The following is a 22,656-nucleotide window of genomic DNA, read 5'->3' on the forward strand; positions in this document are numbered from 1 at the left end:
TGGGCCTCTGTACACGTGTCCTGTACGTGGGTACGGATTTCCCTCTGCGCACTGTAGGGGTTACAGCAGACTCCGGCTTTGAGTTCTCAGAAGTACAAGGCTAAGTCATGTAGAAGTCTAGCTGGTACAAGTTACCTCGCTTCCTGTAATGATAAGTCTCACTGGAGTCATCGCACTGACGCTCTGATTAGTGGAAATAGATAAATAGGTCAGTTTAATCGAACGTTCCTTGCAGGTTGACATCAAGGCCAGGAAAGAACAACAGCATAAAAATCAATATAACCTTGAATGATTTGGTTTCATACTAAGACTAAGTAAGAAATAAAACACTTGGTGAGAGTGCTGCTCACTTATGCTATAGCAGCTGTAAACATTCAATCATTCTGTCAGCAGCCTTTCTTTTAAAGTTACAGCTTTAACTCTGACACTGGAGACTCCTTCCATAAATGCCAAAGAAAGTTTCTCACAGAAACTGAGCTGTGTGTGTGTGTGTATGTGTGTGTGAGAGAGAGACAGAGAGAGAGAGAGAAAGAGCTATGTGTGTGAGAACTGTGTGTGTGTGAGGTGTGTGTGTGAACTGTGTGTGAGCTGGGTGTGAGGTGTGTGTGTGTGTGTGTGAGGTGTGTGTGTGAACTGTGTGTGAGCTGGGTGTGTGAACTGTGTGTGAACTGTGTGTGTGTGAGCTGTGTGTGTGAGCTGTGTGTGAGCTGTGTGTGAGCTGTGTGTGTGTGAGCTGTGTGTGAACTGTGTGTGTGTGTGTGTGTGTGTGTGAGCTGTGTATGAGCTGTGTGTGTGAGCTGTGTGTGAACTGTGTGTGAGCTGTGTGTGAGCTGTGTGTGTGTGTGTGAGCTGTGTATGAGCTGTGTGTGTGAGCTGTGTGTGAGCTGGGTGTGTGAACTGTGTGTGAACTGTGTGTGAGCTGTGTGTGTGTGTGTGTGTGAGCTGTGTATGAGCTGTGTGCGTTGGTTTTTGTGGCTTATGAGGACTTTTGACCTGATTACGTACCGACACTACGGGGACATTTGGAATTATGAGGACGGGGACAGTGTCCCCATAATTCCTCTAATATATCTATATATATCTAAGTAAGAGAAGCTAAAATTCAAAGTTTCGGTCGAAGTCCACTTACACCACATACCCCTGAAACTGACTTTACACAGTGTTAACTCGGAATTTAATATAGCGCCCCCTTTAGTCTGGTCTTGGTATTGCACCAACTTACACACTCACACAAAATTTGAGCCTTCTGATTGGCTACCGCTGACTCGCCTAATTCGCGCTCTGATTGGCTGCGGCCGATGTCATTCATGTCACGTGTCTCGGTTTGTGGGCGGAGTTTCTCTATGTGCAGCGCGTCATCATGCGGAACTCATAATACGTCAATCTTTAAAAAACAGGTATGAGAATTAACTTTATACACTTTATTAAATGTACTTTATATGATTATATTGCAAAATGCACGTTTACTTTAGTTTATACATATTCAGATTAAAAAATAAAAGATTATGCTCATGAGAATGGGGTACATGTTTAGTCTAATGAGTATATCTTAAAAATCCTGCTAGTTACCATAATAATCACAGAATTCTCTACTTTAAAAACTTGGCAAATGTATTTTTAATGAATGAGTTTAAGTGTAGGTTATGGTTTATGTGAATTTGGTTTAATTAATATAAACGGGAAATATCGGTAAATTAGCATGGTAGCGTTGCTAATGATATTTAATGCTAATGTGCGACATCGCTGATCTTTAAATCATCTCTTCCGGAACACAGTGCGGGTGTATGGTTTGTAGCTCAAATGGTTTCGAGTGGCCTGCGTTAGCTGAACACAAGCAACAACCGGTAAACAACAAACAGCATGGAGACTGGAGAAGTGTTTATTTCGGTGTTATTTTATTAATCCCGGAGCGAACTCTATTAACTGTTAGTTGGCTGCAGTTGCTTAGTTTGGCTGCACCACTTCCTGTTAGCTCGCGCCGCTGTAGTGCGTGTCGGGGGCGCGCGTCGGGGGCGCGCGATTTAACACTAACATTTTATCATGCTGCAGCTGCGGGTTTTACTCTCTCTGACCCCTGACAGTCTCTACACGCCTCGTAAATAAGCTAGTTCGCACCTTTAAATAACTATATATATTTATTATATATATGTTTATTATATATTTTTATATATAGTATATAAATGAGAGTGGTGTGGTTTGTTTATCAGCTGTGTGTGCTGGTGCTGCGGTGACGTCACAGCAGAGTAACAGCACATCCCTCAGCATCACTGATGGAGCCCTCGGTAGGCTCACAGGAAATGTACATTGCTTTACATTTATATAACAATAACTTATATACAGGCCAAAGTGTTTTAAGGCTTCAAACCTAAGTATAAACTAAATGAACTAAAGTACTAAGGATGAGTTGTGCATGGACACACAGCGCCCGGTGTACAGACTGTGTGAGATGAAGCTGAGGAGGAGGAGGAGAGACAATCCCAAACAGGAGGCTGAATATTTCACATCTGCTGCCAAAGACAAGGAGGGATTTGATGTGAAATATATAAATTCATTTATAGGTAAGTCTTAATATGTCATTCTTTGTTATTTTTTTTGTTTAAAAAATTATTATTCTTATTTAGGAGCATCAGGATGTTAGAGAACACTGCAGATGTGCTGCTCAGTTTGAATAAACACTGGACTAACAGGTGTTGTGCTTTCTCATACAGGACGTGGAGTATTCAGTTGTGTTCATTTTGATAAGGGAGATTTTCTTTTGGAGTACAGAGGACAACTCATAAACAAAGCTGAATGTGAACGACGACAGAAGTTATATCACGATGCCATGAAAGCGTTCATGTATGAATTCCGTTTCAATGGAAGACTCTTATGGTATGTATAACATTGCATTGTTCTTCATATAATGTTTTCTGTAAGATCATGCTAATGCATAAAGTTTTGAAAAGGTCTTCTGTGCAGCCACAAGATGTTATGTGTTGTCTTATATCATGCTTCAGTGTCGATGCTTCCAGAGAAGATGGTTCCCTTGGGAGACTTGTCAATGATGACCACATCAGCCCAAACAGCAAAATGAAAATAATCACTGTAGAGGGAAAGCCTCATCTGTGTTTATTTGCGACTAGGAGCATCGACCCTGGAGAAGAAATCACATACGACTATGGCAATTCTGAGTTGCCTTGGAGAAATAAGGTATTGAAGATTGAACTATTCAGTGTTATTGGGCCACGCTTAAACATGCCGGTACAAACATAACTTACAAATCATTACATGCTACAATCATCTAATTATATTCCCAATATTTTACACTGTCATAACAAATCTTCACAGATTGTAGCTGAAGAACACCAACTGCCACCAGAGGAAAACAGCACTATGGCATTGAGTGAGGCCAGGAGGGTGAAAGACAATCAGTCTCTGTCACAGCACCAGGTATCCTGTAGTCAGTGAAAGAATTGGAAGATGGCTAACATGGTCTGCTGAAACCAAGCAGTGCTCCAGTTTTAATACATGCCTTTCATCTTGCTCTTTAACCTGTTCTGTAGGCTGTTTCTGAGGCAGACCCCTTTACCCCTGTGACCGAAGATACCCAGGCAACCATCAACCAAACAGAACAGGTCATTTACAGAAATATATAATGAATTAAAACCTGTTGATTCTACATATACAATTCTATACCCAATTTACAAGCTTGAATAATAAGTATTGAAAATTTGGTTTTATTAATAATAAATGTTTTATGATGTCTGTTTTTAGAATATAGCTGGAGCCGTCACTGAGGTTACGTCAGAGCTGACGTCTGTGATGGACAAGTTGGAGACTGATGTTCCGGGTGGAGAGACAGAAAAGGTAAACTATAGAAATCATGTTTTGATTAATGATCCCCCTATCAGCTTGTGTGTGGCACAGCAGTGGTTTATCAGTACACTGGGTATTAAAGGGACCTTGTAGACATGTGATAGTAAATGCACATCAGCAGCTGTGTGTAAAGCATCTGACACAAACCTGGTCTCGAGGGACTTCACTTTGTGAAGCTATATCATGTACACCACATACATTATCTTAAATTGGCATTTAATAGATGTATAGTTACTGACTAGAGTTCATTCCTTTTACTATGTGCAGTGTGTTATATTCTCATCCCTCAGTAGTAGGGGACCATTATAGGAGCAGCACTGAGTATATATGTGGTCTACCGTGAGTACAGCAGTGACACACACGTTACAGTGTGTGGGGTGCAGTTATGAGTTAATCAGCTACAGCACTGTTTTTAGGGGCATCATTATCACTGATGGATGTCCATTATATGGGTATAAATAGTATACCATATATACAGTGCACTTCCCTAATATACTGTATATACAGTGCACATATGAACACTTCCCAGAGCCCTGACCTAAACCCTATAGAGCATTTGAGAGATGCAATGATGGAAGACTGCTGATGCGCTACTGTGGATGAACTGAAAATTTGTTGATTGAAACTCGTTGGAAACTTCCAGCACAACTGTTACAGAAAATCGCTGATTCCAAATTCTTCTTGGGAATACTGTGTGTGTAACAAGTGTGAAATGAGAAAAATGTTTTGTGATGTCTGTTTTTAGAATATAGCTGGAGCCGTCACTGAGGTTACATCAGAGCTGACGTCTGTGATGGACAAGTTGGAGACTGATGTTCCAGGAGGAGAGACAGAAAAGGTAAATTGTAGAAATCATCATCTGATTAATTATCTCCCTAATTGTTCTGTGCAGTTTGCGGAGTTTGAGGGAGTTTTTAATCACAGTACACTGTCTGTTTAAAGTCACTGGGACTGGTGCACTGTAATAGTGAAGTGTGTCTGTGAGCTGCTCCTCGCACTGGAAACATTTCTTGAGCACAGAGATAGAAGTGTCTGCAGTTGTAGGCACTATATTAAGAATGTAGTTAGTGTGTGTATGTGATGTGTATGGCTGAGACCTGTTTTATGAGAACACTGTGTCTAATGAGAACCTTTAGGAACTATGCTATAAGGATCCTCTACCAGAGGAATATTAGTGTGTGTCAGTGTGTTTGACTAGTACATGGTATATGAGGACAGTACTGATTTATATGATGACTCTGTGTTCATCAGCTTGTGTGTGGCACAGCAGTGGTTTAGCAGTACACTGGGTATTAAAGGGACCTTGTAGACATGTGATAGTAAATGCACATCAGCAGCTGTGTGTAAAGCGTCTGACAGAAACCTGGTCTCGAGGGACTTCACTTTGTGAAGCTATATCATGAACACCATATACATTATTAGGTATTTATCTGCTTCTTCAGAGTCACTGGGAGTGGTGCACTGTAAATGTGTATTGATCTGACTTGGGTGGTGGTTTATCATCATAGAAATCTCTTGTTATTTTTGTTTTTAGAATACAGCTGGAACCATTACTGAGGTTACAACAGTGCTGACGACTATAAAGGACCAGATGGAGTCTGAGGTTCCAAGAAAGGAGACAGAAAAGGTAATTTTGAGATCATCTTCTGATTAATTATGTCCAAAAGGATACCCATTGCCTGCTAATTTCACTAAACTAAACAGAAAACACTCCTAGCCTGGTTAATTTGTAACCTTAACATTTTGTTGTCTAATATTTCAGATTACCATTGTGAAGGAGCAATCTGGGCCTGAGGAAAAAGATACAATAGCACCAAGTGAGAAAACAGAAAAAGTAAGTTTGCTGGATAGACATTATTTCTGGCTTATGAATTTCTATGGAATACATCATCAATAATTTCCTTCATTATTTGTATAATTTATTTCATGTTGCATAATTTCAAATATCTACTGTATGTGTAATGACCAAAGCCGTTCATACAGTATGTCGAATATCACATTAGTGAGCAACATGTTCTGCTATCAAAACCTATATTTATCAGTTATTCTGATCATTTTTGATTTGTTTTAAAAACGTACATTTTGCTTTTTTGTCACCATTGCCTCATACTTAAACACATCCAGAATTAAAATGAAGACGTGTGAAAGAGAATGCTGATGCAGTATCTAGAATATCCAGATACAGTTTTAATATTTTGTCACCTCAGCTTTTGTTATATAAAGTCAAGACTAAAACCTCTAACAGGCATGCTCTTTTTGTCTGTATTTGTATTTGAGTTGTGAAAATGCCCAAAGTGCACATCATCTAACATCAAATAAATGGATTTTGCTTTCCATGTTATTCCTCCACTAGAGTTACTTTTAGACAAATATTTTTGGTTGTGATGTCAAATGAGTTTTGTTAATTCTATTCACAGAATTGTAAACATGAAATGGTCCTCGCAACTGTTTCGAGCATGAACAAATGTGCAGCATGTGTTGGACCTGTAGCATCACTCAAATGGATTGGTCTGAGATGCAAAGGTCAGTAATGTACTTTACAGTATTTAAGATGGCAGTTAATTTATAACTGGTATGGTTTGTCCAATTGGCCCATTGTTTCCAGACAGTGGTCCTGGTCTCATAAATTCATAAGGTTTGAAAATTATTAATAAAATTCTAAGCTTCATCTTTTTATATTGAGTTAAGGCAACAGTTGTGGTGTTTTTAGTTTTATTTGTATTGAAATCTTACATTCTTACTTATTTACTTCTCTCTCTTTTGCAGTCTGCAATTGTTTTTGGCACAAGTCCTGCTTTGTAAAACTTAGAAAGAATGAGAGCGAGTCATTATCATGGGTGAGTGCATTTATAATTCATTATATAAATTTTAGTCATTTGCAAGTGCAATTTCTAGTGATCGTTTGTTTTCTGGTACTAGAGAGTAAGTTCTGGTGAGGATGAATCACTATCAGATGAAGAATATGTGCCAAAGTCAGAGTCAGACAGTGAATCTGAGAGTTCAGTAGAGTTACAAGGAGAATGCCCCTTGAATATGGAGAAACGAAAGGCTATTTATTCCCAGATTGCCAAGTTGAATCCTGAAGGTGGAAGCAAGGGCAAAGTGTGTGTTAAGGCCAGAGAAGAAGTTGGTTTACTTTATGAGGAGCAGTTGACTGATGTAGACTATGACAGTGAAGCGAGCTATACACAAACCTCAGATAATCTTTCAAGCAAAGTTCAGGGTAAGCAAGTGTCTGAGACCTACAGAACATCAAAAGTTGCAGTTTTAGGCAGTGCATCAGACAGTTTAATGCTGCCAACAACAGTCACTGGAACATCTGCAAGCCAGCAACTGTTGGAAGTAAGAGAGGGAGCTGGTGGAAGTGATTTACTTGGAGATGTTGAGGAATCATTAATGGCAGAGGGCAAGGCTAAAGTGGATGGAGCTGAGGAGTGTCTTCAGTCATCTGTAATTTCTTGTACTGAAAATAAGAAAAACTACTGTTATATTTGTGGGAAACCACAGTCAAAAATCTCTCGTCTTCTGAAAACACATATGGCAGAAGGTGAAGTTGCAAAAGCACTGTCAATGCCAAAGAACTCAAAAGAACGTAAAGTATTGCTGCAGAACCTTAGAAACAAGGGCAACTATCAGCATAATTCCGATGTTGTACAGAAAGGAACTGGGATGCTCAAAGTCAAACGAAGACCAACCAGAATTTGCGATTCCAAAGAGTTTGTGCATTGCATGTACTGCAAAGCGATGTTTGTCCGTAAAGACCTATGGCGACATGCAAGAAGATGTTCTTTAAAGCCAGGAGAACTAAATGAACACCACGGTAGGGCCAGGGTTTTGGGTTTGGCAGCCTTGGCAGAGTCTACATTCCCACACCAGATATCGCCTGGGGTTTGGAAGCTTTTAAGTGCAATGAAAGAAGATGACGTTGCCTCTGTAGTACGCAATGACTTCTGCATTCTTCAGCTAGCACAGTCTTTCTTCAATAAACATGGAAATGACTCTACCAAATATGAATATATTCGACAAAAGCTTCGTGAAATTGGAAGATTTTTGTTAACTCTACGCAGCAATTCTCACATACACAGCCTTGAGGAAGCTGTAAAACCTGCCAACTTTCCAAGTGTTGTTCAAGCTGTCAAAACAGTGTCTGGCTATGATGAAGAAATGAACTGCTACCAAACTCCTAGCCTAGCATTAAAACTGGGGCACACCTTACAAAAGGTATGTGAGATCATCCATTGTAGAGCTTTAATGGCAGAGGATGAAGAGCAAATCAAGTCAACTGAAACATTCAAAAAACTGTATACCAGCAAGTGGTCAGAGCTCATCTCCCACAATGCTTTAAACTCACTGAGTGAAGCAAAATTTAACAAGCCATTAACGCTGCCATTTACCCATGATGTTCAGCTGCTTCATAAACACCTGGAAACAATTGCAGATGCATCATCCGAAAACTTGAAGAAGGCACCATCGCCACAAATCTATGCAGAACTTGCTAAAACCACACTTGCAAGAATAATTCTTTTTAATCGAAGACGTGCTGGGGAAGTCTCCAAAATGCAGACAAAAAGCTTCCAAGAAAGAGATAACACGCATCTTCATGAAGATGTTGCAGTGGGCCTTTCTAAATTTGAACAGAAACTTTGCAGCCACTTCAGCAGGGTTGAGATCAGGGGTAAAAGGGGGAGGAAAGTCGCTGTGCTTCTTACACCAAACATGGTGGATGCACTCACACTTTTGGTCAGTAAAAGAAAGGAATGTGGGGTACTGGATTCCAATTCCTTCTTGTTTGCCAGACCCAACTGCCAAAGCCCTTACAGGGGCCAGGACTGCCTGCGACTCTATGCATCTCATTGTGGTGCTCAAAATCCAGAACATCTTAGGTCAACACATTTGCGTAAACATGTGGCCACTCTCTCACAAATTCTTAACCTAAAAAACAATGAATTGGATCAAGTTGCAGACTTCTTGGGACATGACATCCGTGTACATCGTGAATACTACAGGCTCCCAGAAGCAACAACTCAGCTAGCTAAAATATCAAAACTCCTACTGGCCATGGAAAAAGGGGTTCTTCCTGAACTTCAAGGCAAATCACTTGATGACATTGAAATTGAAGGTATGCATCTGCATTTTAGAAGGGGAACAGTTTTAAAGGTCCTGTGGTGTCCTAATGTGTCCTATGTAGAATTAGGCTAATATTAGGCAATCAGATTGGTAAAGACTGTTACTTAATATCATGTTCAAGGAACATTGTCAGGGACTTGTTGAAATATACTGTAGTATTCATTTTTGCTTCTGCTTTTAAGATCATATCAACACTGATGGCAGTGATGGAAGTGAATCTGAGAATGGCACTGAAAGTGAGAATGTGGATGTGTCTATGAGTGCACCAGTGCAGATTGGTAGGTTTTTCTAACATATTGATGTGTTACATGCCCAATTGTTTGGGTCGTGATCAGTCCACACTGTTTGTGTATGCTGAATAATGTGGTAATCTCTTCTTATAGCGATGCAGAAGGATCACCCACCAAAAGAAGCCAAAGCTGGATGTTCTGGTTGTATTTTCTAAGTTATATATGTGGTTTTGTTTTAGTCATATAACTCATAATTATCTTTTTTTTAACCTATTTTAATTTGAAACAAAACTCTATGTCATCATATCTCCCAGTCTTTATGGTTGTATGATGTGCATATTTATATACTTGTTTGTTTAGTCTCAAACACAGATGCTTTGCCCATGTCCCATAGAGCACCTGCTGTTTTAATTTTATTGCTGTGCAATAAGCTGGCTATAAGGTTCACAATTTTAAACATCACAATCTAATTGATTCTTTTGATACGTGTTGTATACACCAATCAGACATAACAACCAGTGAAAGGTGAAGTGAATAACATTGATTATTTCTCTACGATGGCGTTTGTCGAGGGTTGGGATATATTAGTATATCAACTAATTTGATTTAGTTTAGTATATCAACAATTGTGATGGCTAGACTACTGGGTAAGAGCATCTCCAACATAGCAGGTCTTGTTCCCAGTATACAGTGGCTAGAACCTACCAAAAGTGGTCCAAGGAAGGAGAACTGGTGAACCAGAGACAGGGTCATGGACTCCCAAGGTGCATTGATGCTCATGGGGATGGAAGCTTAGCCCTTCTGGCCCTTACAGGACTTAAAGGATCTGCTGTTAACGTCTTGGTGCCAGATACCACAGCACACCTTCAGAGGTCTTGTGGAGTCCATGCCTCAACAGCTCAGAGCTGTTTGGTGGCACAAGAAGAACCTACACAATATTAGGCACCTGGTTTTAATGTTATGGCTGCTTGGTGTATACCCATGTCTATGTTTCATATAACAGCAAGCTTTTTGGATATTTGACCACTAACAATATCTAGACATCTCAGCATTCAGAGTTTTTTCTGAAACTAATAGGTTTTTTATTTGTTTGTTTGTTTAGCAGTGGTGCAGGACAATACTGTAGCAGAGACTGAACGCACTAGAAAGAGGTCTAGAAAGACGGTACGAACACAGTGGTCTAAACGTGAGGTCATGGCTGTCATGAAACACTTCAAGTCTCATATAACCACAGGAAAACTGGCCACGATGGCAGAGTGTCTGCAGTGCAAGGCTGCTGAGGATCCTGTGCTGGCAGGCCGTACAGCACAAAATATACGAGATTTTGTTCGAAACAGGGGAATAACTTTTAAAAGGAAATCCCAATGTAATTGAAAATCGTGATGGGATGCTACATAAAGGTTCCTCTGAAAGTAACAGAAAGCAAGCTCAGTTAGTCTGTTTTTGCTATATGCTGAAGATGTTTGGGTTTGAGGTCAAAAGATGAATATGAGATGATGGTTTAGAATTTCAGCTTTCATTTCCTGATTTTTATATCTGTGTTACACAGCTTAAAACATGGCACCTTTGGTATAGGCACAAATTCTCTTAAAGTAAATTAAACAACACTTAATATTTGGTTCATATCCCTTGCTTGCAATAACTATCAAGCCAGCATACATACATCCCATATACATCGCTCAAAACAAGAGTAGCTGTTCATAGCTACTAATTCTTTAAACTATCAAGTTAACAGGATACACCTGGGCAACAAGAAACACCAGTCACATGTTCCAACATACTTCATCACTTGAAAATAAAATGTTTAAAAAATCTAAGGAAATCTAGGAAAAAAAGCTAAAATTCTGAGCTATCGTTTTATATTCGTCATTTGATCTTAAACCCAGATGTCTAGGTATAGGAAAAACAATATAATTGAACTTGCTTTTCAGAGGGGACTGTATTTAACAGAGTTAAAAATTATGTTAACAGTTAACAGTTATGTTTTTTAAGTGCTCAGTTGTAGTATCCCTAACCTGAGTTGCTTAATGTTCTGTAATTGTTGTATAGAAGGACTTGTTCTGTTAAGTCACAGATGACCCGGTAAATCACCATGTGGTCATGTTTGTGTTTGTGTTTGTGTTAAGTCGAGTACCAATAAAACATGCCTGTCCTTCTAATACAGTGTAAAGTCTTTTTTTGTGTATTGTTAAACTGATGTCCCGATAAAGCGGTGTGACCTTATAAGTACCAATTCTGTCGGAGGCGGGAGCTTCTCAGACGGTCCTTATATGCAACCATAATGTCAGGTCTTGTGTTTAAGAGTTTAATTTTGCGTAGAAGAAATCTGAAGTGAAATTTGTCTTGCTCAAAAAAAACCAAATTTTTTGATGTTTACGGCATTGCTGTAGCACAAAGGGAAAGGTGGGTCCCCTTAAACCACGTTTCAACTGGTTTGGCCGGCAAAGTCCTCGTAAGACTTAAAAACCAGTATGTGTGTGTGTGTGAGCTGTGTGTGTGAGCTGTGTGTGAGCTGTGTGTGAGGTGTGTGTGTGTGAGCTGTGTGTGTGAGCTGTGTGTGAGGTGTGTGTGTGAGCTGTGTGTGAGCTGTGTGTGAGGTGTGTGTGTGTGAGCTGTGTGTGAGGTGTGTGTGTGTGAGCTGTGTGTGAGCTGTGTGTGTGCTGTGTGTGAGGTGTGTGTGAGGTGTGTGTGTGTGAGGTGTGTGTGAGGTGTGTGTGTGTGTGAGCTGTGTGTGAGGTGTGTGTGTGTGAGCTGTGTGTGAGCTGTGTGTGTGCTGTGTGTGAGGTGTGTGTGAGGTGTGTGTGAGGTGTGTGTGAGGTGTGTGTGTGTGTGAGCTGTGTATGAGAGAACCATCACACACAGTAAACCGAGGCGTCTTTTAGCCATGACATTATTAGAGGTTAGTGACATTTGCAGGCAGCCAATCTGTCTTCAGGCTGCAGGCCACACTGCAGCGATACCGATCATGACCGGCACCATCTGGATCCTGAACCTCTCTGCTCATTACAGCAACGCTGATACTATGCAGCATCCACCCACACACGCACACACACGCACACACACACACACACACACACACACGGCACACGCACACATACGCCCCCAAAGGAACAGCGTCTCAAGATGGAGTGTGTGCAGTGAAGTGGGCTGGGGTGGAGAAAGAAATGAAAAGGAAGGGAAAAAAATGATTTGTTTATAAATAATCAGATATCCGAGCTTCACAGCAGCCTCGTGAAATGCCAATCTGTTTAAAATGCGAGCTAAAATCTGAGGAAAATTAAACAAGAATACAGCCATGACCTTTCCATAATCATTAAATAACAAGACCTTTGATTAGAAATACTAATCGATGGCATGTAGACGCTGTGTGGACGGCAAGCTTCCTGGTGGATATTGGGTTACATTTTACTCAAGTTGGTGTTCATAGGCCTACATAACACCTGCATAAGCGCTTCATGATAATGCTTCATTGATATGCTTTCAATAACAATGTCAATTTCACCCATAACACTTGGGTCAAGTAACTTAATACTTTGTTTTGTCAAAGCAAAGGACAATTTGCTATAAGTGGAGATAATAAAATGATAATAAAATGATAATGTCATCTTATCACACTTCATGACCTTTTTATGATACGTTTCTATCTGTGTTAAGAATGAATATGAGATAGAACATTATTATATCGTATACTAAGGTCACAACTTGCTGACATGAGGTTCTTATGGCATCTTATTCCATTTGTTTTGAAACTTCTTGAAATATAATTCTTACATTATTATCTGCCACTCGTTTTCAAGGTTCTTATGTCATCTTGTGACAGTTAAGGTTCATATGCCATTATCTTATGAAATGTTTTGACACAAAGTTCTTATGCCATTTTATGTCACGTGTGGGCGTAAGGTTCTAATGTCATCTTATGACACGTGTTGACATTATGTTCTTAGATCATCTTATGCCAATTTTTGACATATAGTTCTTATGTCATTTTCTGACACTTGCTACATTAAGGTTCTTAAATAATTTCTGTCACCTATTGACATATGGCTCTTATGGCATGACAGTTATTGACATAATGTCATCTTATAACATTTGTTGGTATATGGCTATTGTGTCATCTTATGCTATGTATGAAATAATTTTCTTATGTCATTTTATGGCATTCAGTGACATAAGGTTCTTATGTAGTCTTATGACACTTGTTGGCATACGGATCCTAAGTCATCTTATGAGACTTCTCAGGCTGACTTGCATTCGTGACTGGTTTTGACAGTTAGTATACTTAGGCTGCTTTCACACAAGGCCTTTTTATCTATAAATATTTGTGCAGATTTACATAAACCTGAAATGAATTTGAACAAATCATTTGTTTTCACCTTAAATGTGAATTTTGACACATATATAATGTATCTTCGACACGTAACATTGTACAGAATGTCTATCACACTGCCTCGCTTACCTACATAATAACTAAAGCTGAAAAAAATCCATTTATGTAAATGCTATTGAATGTATTATAGGAGAGAAAATAACACCACTATAAGTTTATTACCATCTCTACTAGCAGCAAATTGTCCTTAAAACTGTGATCTTCAACTTTGTTGGTGACAGAAGCAAAGTGAAGGAGGGGAATTGCTGATCAATTTGCGAAAGAAATGTGGTGTCTGGTTCTAACTGCTTGATAGATGGAGCTGAACCTGCCTAAATAGAGTGTGACCTTGAGGAGTTATTAACTGTAGGAAGAGAAGCTGCTCGGCCCTTTAACTGACAGTGAGCATTCTCGGGTTAGTGCACATGGGCGACGTAGACGCTATAAAAAGCCATTCCAGACTGTTATGTCAACCTTGTGATTACTGTTAGGACCTGGCAAAGAGAAGAAATGACTGAAGAAATAATTAAGTTGAGAAGGGCTCGTGGTTGTGGCAACAGCATCTTTACACTATGAACGGCAAGGAAGAAAACTTCAAAGTAACAACCCTATTCATTAGTGAGGACAGATCAAAATCTGCAGCTCTTCCAGCTACAGGAAGAGCGCATAAATAAATCTATTGTAAGGGAAAAAAAAAAAAAACGGGGGATTCTTATGTCATCTCATGACACTTGCCGGCATAATGTTCCTGTGTCGTCTTATAACATTTCTTGACACCTTTTGATGTAAGGTTCTTATGTTATCTTCTACCACTTCTTAAAATAGGGGTCTTATGTCATCTTATGGTACTTCTTAATATAAGGTTACTATGTCAATTTTAAGGGTCTTATGTCATCTTAGGACATTTGTTGACATAAGGATCTTATGTCGTTTTATGACACTTGTGCACAAGGTTCTTATGTCAGTTTATGAGTCTTTACAACATTCTTATGTCATCTTCTGACACAGGTTGACAGTAGGTTCTTATGTCATCTTCCTACATTTGTTGATATAAGGCTCTTGTCATCTTGATGACATAAGGGTATTAAGGTTATTTTATGACATTTGTCGATGAGGTTCTTATGTCAGTTTATAACTCTTGTTGACAACATCCTTATATCATCTTCTGACATTGTAGACATTAGGTACTTAAGTGATCTCATGACACTTGTTGACACAAGGTTCTTATGTCATATCATGACACTTGCAGAAACAAGACTCTAATGCCATTTTCTGACACTTGTTGACATAGAAGAAGAAGCTGACACTTCTTATGCCATCTTATGACACCTGATATTAGATTCTTGTTATCTTCAGATGTCTCATGGTGTCTGTGGGGTCTATTCGTCAATGAGGACAGCTCTAAATCTGTGTGTCTGTGGAGGAGAGAATTACCACCTCAGCTACAGGAGAAGTGCATAAAGTAGAACATATCTGAAATTTGATCACCTGCCCTGCAAACAGCCCGACATAAACTGCCACCGGTATTTTTGGCAGTGAACACAGTGACCACTTTTCACTAGCTACTGTTTTCCTAAGAAGCTTAGATCCTAGGCACTGAGACCCTTATGTAACCCTAATGCTATGATGCCATATGTTATAGATGTAAATGTCTGGTGGATTTACAAAGATTGTTGCAAAGGTGCTTGGACCCCACAGATCTCTGCTATATTATTATTATTTTTATTAAATCTCCTACAAATGTTGAAATCATGTTCATCACTGAAATTCTTCTAATTATACACTCATGTTTAGGTAAATGTGAGTATTTCAAAAGGCCCAAAGACTTCCCACGAGCTGTAAGATCTGGGATTTTTTTCAGCAGGGATGATCGTAGCCTCAGATTACTCGCACTCTCCGGTGTTTTGGCAGCAGGTCCAGCCTCATGCTAATGAAGAAGTTTAATCTACCTGAACGCTCCCCCCATGGGCGTCCCGTTTTAATTATGTTATTAAATGTCTCCCACCAGTGCTAATAGGCTGCACAGCAACACGTCACTTCTCTAAAGAGTCTTACCGGGTGAAAAAAAGGGACTTGACTACAGCTATTAGAGCCATCGCTGCCAATATCACTATTAGGAAAGGAAAATGCTGTGAAGTGGAGCAAATACACGATTAGATTTTGCCCCAGTGGGCCCGAAGCAACTCAGTACATTTATCTCCATTTATTGAGCACTTTTTTGGCCTAACTGCTCAAACACATGGACTAGACACAGGAGAAATGAATGACATGTAATAACATGTTTGTATGTACAAAGAAGTTGGAATCAAATTTGTGGTGGTGAAGAACATTCAGCTGAGCTAAAGTTCTAGCGAGCATTATTAAAAAAATAAATATGACGTGATGAAGCGGAGTTACTGTTACTACACAGAAGCACGTCTCAAAGTGTGTTATTCCTCTTATACCACAGGAACAATTAACTTTTTTATTTAATTATATAATACTTAATACTTAATATTATACCCATTTCAATTTAATGTTGGGGAATGTTCACAAAGCAGATCTCTCTCTTTGAGTGAAAAAAAAAAGAAAAAATTCAGCTTGTCACCTGGAAAGCACAAAGTCCTCTGTCCTGAAGACTTTCCCATTTTGAAAAACTTAAATTTACAGCTTTGCAACTGACTGTTAAAGTGCTGACACTGGAGTCTCCTTCCAATCAATCAATCGATCTATGGATCTATCAACAGATAGATAGATAGATAGATAGATAGAAAAACATTACCTAACAGAAAACCCAATAATTACGCCCAGTTTTTTAATCCACCTAAGAATATTTTTCCTACAGTGGATTTTATCCCAAAAACATTGCAGTACAAAGATAATTGTTAAATGGTCAAGCGAGCATCACTTTGAAGACTCTCTCACTCCCATTTTTGATCCTGACTGAAATTCTCACAAATTCAATCCTCTCTTGTTCTTTCAGTCATGACTGATATTCGATCTGCTCTCATTCAGAAGGTTTGTTTTTGGGTCAGCAAATCTTTCATCATTTCCAGGATTCTGTCTCCTCTGTAGTTTTTAAGTCACCTAATTTTTTGGTCATGACCAAAATCCATTCCTCTCCCATTCTGTCAGTTATGACTGAGATTCACTCCACTCTTGTTCAGAAGGTTAGTTTTTGAATCACCTAATCTTTCAGTTTTCGCTCCTCTCTCATTAAAAACGTTATTGAGTCAAAAGTGAGACCAAAAGTGGATCTTTCGGTCATGACCAAAATCCATTCCTCTCCCATTCCTTTGGTCATTACTGAGATTCTTTTCACTCTCATTCAGGTTAGTTTTTAAGTCAGCTAATCTTTCAGTCATGACCAAAACCTGGTCCTCTCTCGTTCTTTTGGTCATGACTGAAATTCACTCCTCTCTTGTTCAGCAGGTTAGTTTTTGAGTAACTGAATCTTTTAGTCATGATCAAGATTTGATCTTCTCTCATCCTCTCAGTCAGCTGAATCAGTAAGATCAATGAATCCTATTCAGCCTGTGTTGGGCTGGATATGGAAAATATTGCTTAGTAATATGACTATACAAACAGATTATAAGATATCACAAGATAGCAATAATTATTAGCGCTTTTACACAAGTCAGGCTGTTTGTTTTCTGCCTTAGACAGTGGCATGACACACGTTCGAGCAAACTGAACAAATTGTTTTACGAGTCATTTAACTGAGCAGATGACTCAACGAATGACTCAAATCACTGAAAAGACTCAGAAATGTCACATCTAGCACAGATCAGACACTGTTTTCCTTTTGAAAATATTGTGTAATCACACATCAGATGAGACAAATGCTTTCGTGTTAATGAGTATTAAACAGCTGTTAATTGTCTGACTGAATTGCTGTCACCTATCCGGGCTTGTCTAATTGATCTGTGTCGAAAGGGAGGAAGGAATCCGTCTCTCAATGCCTGCGACAAAAAAGGGGAATGTCGGAATGAGAATTAGCAATATAATTTATCCCCCAAATTACTGAGAAAATGAGTCTTGCCCTTTCGTCTGTTCGATTTTTGTTTTATTAGCTTTGTGGTGCTGGATTTAAATTTCAAACTTACGTACCTGTTCATTATTGAATATATTGTTATAATCGTTAGAGCTCAAAATGTATTTAAAAAGTGAAGGTGGCAAGAAATATTCATGTTCATATTCAACCGGAATTAAAGTTAAGTCTGTCTAGTGTAGCTATTAATCCTAATGCAGAAGTATTTGTACCCTGGTCATATGCATTACATATTCAGTATTTTTTCAGTAACATTAATAGATATTGTAATGCATTAAACATTTTATGCCCTGAAAAACTTTATTGCCACATACAAGTACGCCACATTAAACTTGAGAAAATATTATGATTGCGTCTGACCGCTAACATTAGACATGCTAGCTAGCAACAGTTTGTAATAATCAATTTCTTATCTTGATAGTGAAGAGTGAACTCGGTTGGTGTGAAAAAAGTATATTACAGTAGCTAGTTTAAGCATTTTTTTCCCATTAGAGTTTCCGTATCACCTTCTGTAGTAGATGCTATAAGTTAAAAGCTTAAATAACTTCTGATCATTAAGTGATCTTGATTTTGATTCTGATCCTGTGTACCAGGTTTAACATGCTACATTTTGGTAGGTTTTACATTCTAACTCTTACTTAAATAGTCATCAGGGGTCCAAGCACCACAGGTGCTTTTGTTTTTGATTATTCTTATTAATATTATTCAGATTATTCTGATGGTGTTCATACACTGTTTTAACACATACCTCCTTCCCCATAAGGCTTAGAGAAAACATTCTTGCTTCTTTCAATTCCTTGACTCAAACCAAACAAAAAGCCCCAAGAACCATTAAGCTTTGCCAATGTTTCTGCCAGAAATGCATTTTTTTTCTAAATTGCACATCCAATCAGCCAGTTTTGTTTGTACCACACTATCATAATATTCATAATGTTTTGTTTGCTACCTCTGGTGGCACTAAAATGCCCAATCTTGTGCCAATTAAGGAAAATTGGAACATTGTTATGTTAAAATTGAAATATCTCTTGCTTTTGTTAAAAGAGAAAATTGCTCATGGTCTCAAATGACACAATTTCACCAAAACAATTGTAATCAGCAGTTTGTTTTATATCTATGTGTACCACTGTCTACTACAACCTGCAGTAATGCTCATAAATGCCCAAAAGTGCCTGGACCCTGATGATCACAATATTCCGGAGCACATACTTTTAACTGAGTATTTTATTTTTTTTTTAACAAAGCAGTATTTTTTCTTCAGTAAGATTTTCGACTACTCTACCCACCTCTGATGTCCACTGACTGATAAAATTGCCTTTCTAGACCAGGTAATCACATGTTATTATTTCTGCAGTGTCTGACTTTCTGCATCATGAAAGAAATGGAAGAAAAAATCCCCAGACACAAGTCATAATCTAGGTGAACAGACGACAGCTGACGTCTTTGCAGTCATTTCCCTTTAGTCCAAAACCTTTCTTCCAGCCATCACAAAAACCCACATGGGCAAACACAAGAGTCCATCGCAATAAATTATGAAACAGTAATGAAAAAGACTCCATTTTGAATGAACAACCATGGAGGAGTTTTTTGTCTGCCTGAGCTGTTATTGTGCAGACAATTCCTCCCCATACCTGGAGAGCTGAGTGTGTATATGCGTGCGTGCGTGCGTGTGTGCGTGCGTGTGTGTGTGTGTGTGTGTGTGTGTGTGTGTGTCTGATTTGACTGACAAGACGAATCTCCGTCTGGTTGAGATACAATTCATTCCTTTATCAGAAAAAAGACCCCCCCCTCCCATTTTCACCACTGTCACCCTCCACCTTTACTGCCAGCCGACAGATTAAACCTGCGCTTCGGCACAATAGTGAAGTCACACGACGGGGCTTTAATATTGTCAAGCAGAACCTACAGCATCTCCATTTGGTCCTGATGTAATATCGTGGCTAAAAATGTAGCACGTTACAAATCAGTAATAAGTATTATCATACAGTTAACTAATAAGTCTATTAACCATTAACTAATGATTTGTCATGATTAATTAGTTAAGGAATAAAACCCCGGGGTTGTGTGCAGTTATAAGTAACTAATCAACTATGAATGGATAAAAAGTATTAAATGATGCCACATCATTCTGTGGCAAATTAAAAAATACAACTGTTGGCAATCTGCTGTGGTACAATAGGAATAAAACATTTCATGTCATGCTGTTACCGGAAAATAATCAACAACAGGGCGGTGTGATAAAGCAGAGTTAATGCTACCACCATGAAGTTGATTATTTTTCTATAACAGCACAACCAAAAGTCTTTTATTGGTCTTATACCACAGCAATTTGCCAATGATTACAATTTTTATTTATTAAATAATGACATGCCAAACTTTTTATCCATTTATAATTACATTTACTGTTGTGGAAAACAAATTAGTTCCTGTTATCACGGTATATTATAGCAGCTGTAAACAGCTGTTCCTCACTTTCTCTTATAGTTAATAAAACAGAAAAAAAAATTATTTGTTGCCAAGAAAATGCAAAATGTAAATATATATACCTGTGATTTGTAGCTGCACTACTGTCAGCGCTGCTGTTTTAGGAAATTAATCAACACCTTCTGACCAATCAGAATCCAGAATTCAACAGCGCGGTAGTATAATGGAAAATAATGTCAATAAATGACAAGTTAATGTTTGTCATCCTTTTAATTCTAGAGCTTAGCTCCTAGTGTTAAAATTAATTAATACTAAAAAATGTCTTAATTAATATGGAAAATAATGTTGGTTATCACTATAGTTATTTATTAAGTTTATTAATGTTTATTACACACAATGCTTGTTGAGACACAAATAAGACAAATTACCTCTCAAAAAATTTTATATATATATTTATATTTATATATATATATATATATATATATATATATATATATATATATATATATATACATATATACATATATATACATAAACAATATCTGTTATCAGAGCTGAATATTCCTGTATATTTTTCCTCCTGAAGTGAAGAGATTAATAATAATAATAATACTGCGGATACAACACTCTGTATGTTGACTGTGATATGAAATTATTGGGGATGAAAAGAAAGCAATATCCTCCCGGTTTGTCTGCGTCTTCATGCATTACAATCATCATTTTATGCTACATATTTAATCCCTCTAAAGCCAGTATGTTAAAGTAATATCAACATGCAGCTGTTGTGTTTATTAATTGTGTATTTATTCATTCAACACAAACTAATTTATCTGTTCATTTCATTAAATCTCTGGGGTTTTTTTTTTGCTTCACTGATGGTGAATGTTTACTGCTAAGAGTTCGGCCAAAGCACAGATGGGATTTTAATTCTGAGTAATAAAGTAAACAAAGTAATATTTAAAATAATAATCCCAGACAAATAACTTAATCCTGCGAGTTAATATGAGGAAAGAGAGTGGTGTCTGTGAGGTTTACATTCTATTTACAGAGTAAATTTTATATATATAAAATTTCATTTATTAGTTACTGATTTTTTTGCAACATAGTAATGCCATTAAAATGAGAAATTAATAAAATAATGTATTGCCATTACTGCCTACATGAGGTTCCACTCCTGTTAGACAAGAACGAGAATCTGAGGCTACAGTGAGCACAATGCTGTCAGCTTCCACGAGTGGCATATTGTGCGTTACGAGATGCTTTTCTGCTCAACACGGTTGTAAAGAGTGGCTATTTGAGTTACCACAGCCTTCCTGTCAGCTCGAACCAGTCTAGCTATTCTCCCCTGATCTCTCTCATCAACGAAGCCTTTCCTCCTGCAGAACTGCCACTCACTGGATGTTTTTAGATTTTCGCACCTTTCTGTGTAAACTCTAGCGACTGTTGTGTGTGAAAATCCCAGGAGATCAGCAGATTATGAAATACTCAAACTGGCACTAACAACCGTGCCATGGTCAAAAATCACTGAGATCACATTATTTTCTCCTCATTCTGATGTTTGATGTGACCATAATTGAAGCTGCATGATTTTATGCAGTGTGCAGCTGCCAAATGATTGTCTTATTATTTAATAATAAATAATAATATGATAACTTTTATTAATATTTGTAATATTTGTTATTGGCTGATTAACTAATAAACAAACATTTATTTATTTATAAGGTTTTTTTTTCCATGGATCTGTCTGATGTGCTGGTGTTTGGATGCTATAGATGTTTATTTCCACTATAATAAATGTTTAAACTGCATTCAAATGATTATGCAAACACACCCCAGGTGTTCTGACCCTTTTAAAACATGCATTATGCAAAAGCTGCTCACATTAACGTGCCAAAAATCACAAACCCTGGAGTGAGTCTCAGGCAGAAATTAGACACCTAAAGCACATCCATTTACCAATGAACAATTTTATGCATTACATTAGAATATGAATACACACACAGAATCCAGTACGATTCTGTGAAGTATTTTAAAACTATTTTTAAAGGAATGTTTTACTAATGGACTAATTGTAGTATACTCTACTGCAGTGTGTAAAGTATCTCAATAAATAAAGCAGTAGTTTATTGTGATGTGTATGTATTTTTTTGTGTGGCTTTCAAAGTGTTTGGCATTTCAGTGATTGATGAAATAACGCTACACACAAGAGCTGTCATAGAGGATAGAAGAGCTGTCATATAGGAAGCAAAAAAAAAAAAGGAATTCAAGTTGGTTGAAAGCACTATTCGGAATAAATAAATGTAATAAATGTAATTTCTTGTGCTGAGTTAACTTTATATTAATATTCAACTTTTTTTTAGTGTGCACATCTTCTCAAAAAGTAAAAAAAAAATGCAATACACGGGAAAATAATTTCTAATGTCTTTAGCAATGTGTCAAATTTAATTCTATAAATAGTGAAGTTTTCATTTTCTAACAGTATTCTAACAATATTTTATACACCACTTTATAAAACTACCAAGCGCCTAAAGTTACGCCAGGACGTGAATGATGACTACAGGAGCAGGAGACAGCTCGAAGAATCCTTAAACTGACTTTGGTGTTTATTATTAGGCTTCATTTATGTG

At 37.9% G+C, this 22,656-nt stretch overlaps 2 protein-coding genes across 10 annotated transcripts in view; one reads left to right on the forward strand and one right to left on the reverse strand.

Annotated features, from left to right (window-relative positions):
• Positions 1-22,656, reverse strand: part of epha8 (eph receptor A8) — an 86,246-nt gene that overhangs the window by 25,212 nt on the left and 38,378 nt on the right. The gene's annotated exons all lie outside the window — the stretch shown is intronic.
• On the forward strand, positions 1,023-11,853 carry LOC117596717 (inactive histone-lysine N-methyltransferase 2E-like). 9 transcript variants are annotated; one of them, XR_008300614.1, is made up of 15 exons: positions 1,024-1,397; positions 2,423-2,558; positions 2,709-2,871; positions 2,997-3,189; positions 3,328-3,429; positions 3,543-3,614; positions 3,754-3,846; positions 4,601-4,693; positions 5,390-5,482; positions 5,618-5,689; positions 6,273-6,378; positions 6,622-6,692; positions 9,165-9,260; positions 9,366-9,413; positions 10,315-10,406. XR_008300614.1 is itself a non-coding variant. In XM_053227202.1 (14 exons), exons 1-14 carry the CDS (start codon positions 1,299-1,301, stop codon positions 10,336-10,338), a joined length of 1,365 nt encoding a protein of 454 aa, XP_053083177.1. In that variant the 5' UTR covers positions 1,024-1,298; the 3' UTR covers positions 10,339-10,470. The 9 variants fall into 9 exon arrangements, 7 of the variants coding, with proteins under 7 accessions (XP_053083175.1, XP_053083177.1, XP_053083178.1 ...); XR_008300615.1 differs by having other exon boundaries at positions 10,318-10,379; XM_053227202.1 differs by lacking the exon at positions 9,165-9,260 and having other exon boundaries at positions 10,315-10,470.

Source organism: Pangasianodon hypophthalmus, chromosome 20 (assembly GCF_027358585.1).
Source record: "Pangasianodon hypophthalmus isolate fPanHyp1 chromosome 20, fPanHyp1.pri, whole genome shotgun sequence".
Classification (NCBI taxonomy): Eukaryota; Metazoa; Chordata; class Actinopteri; order Siluriformes; family Pangasiidae; genus Pangasianodon; species Pangasianodon hypophthalmus.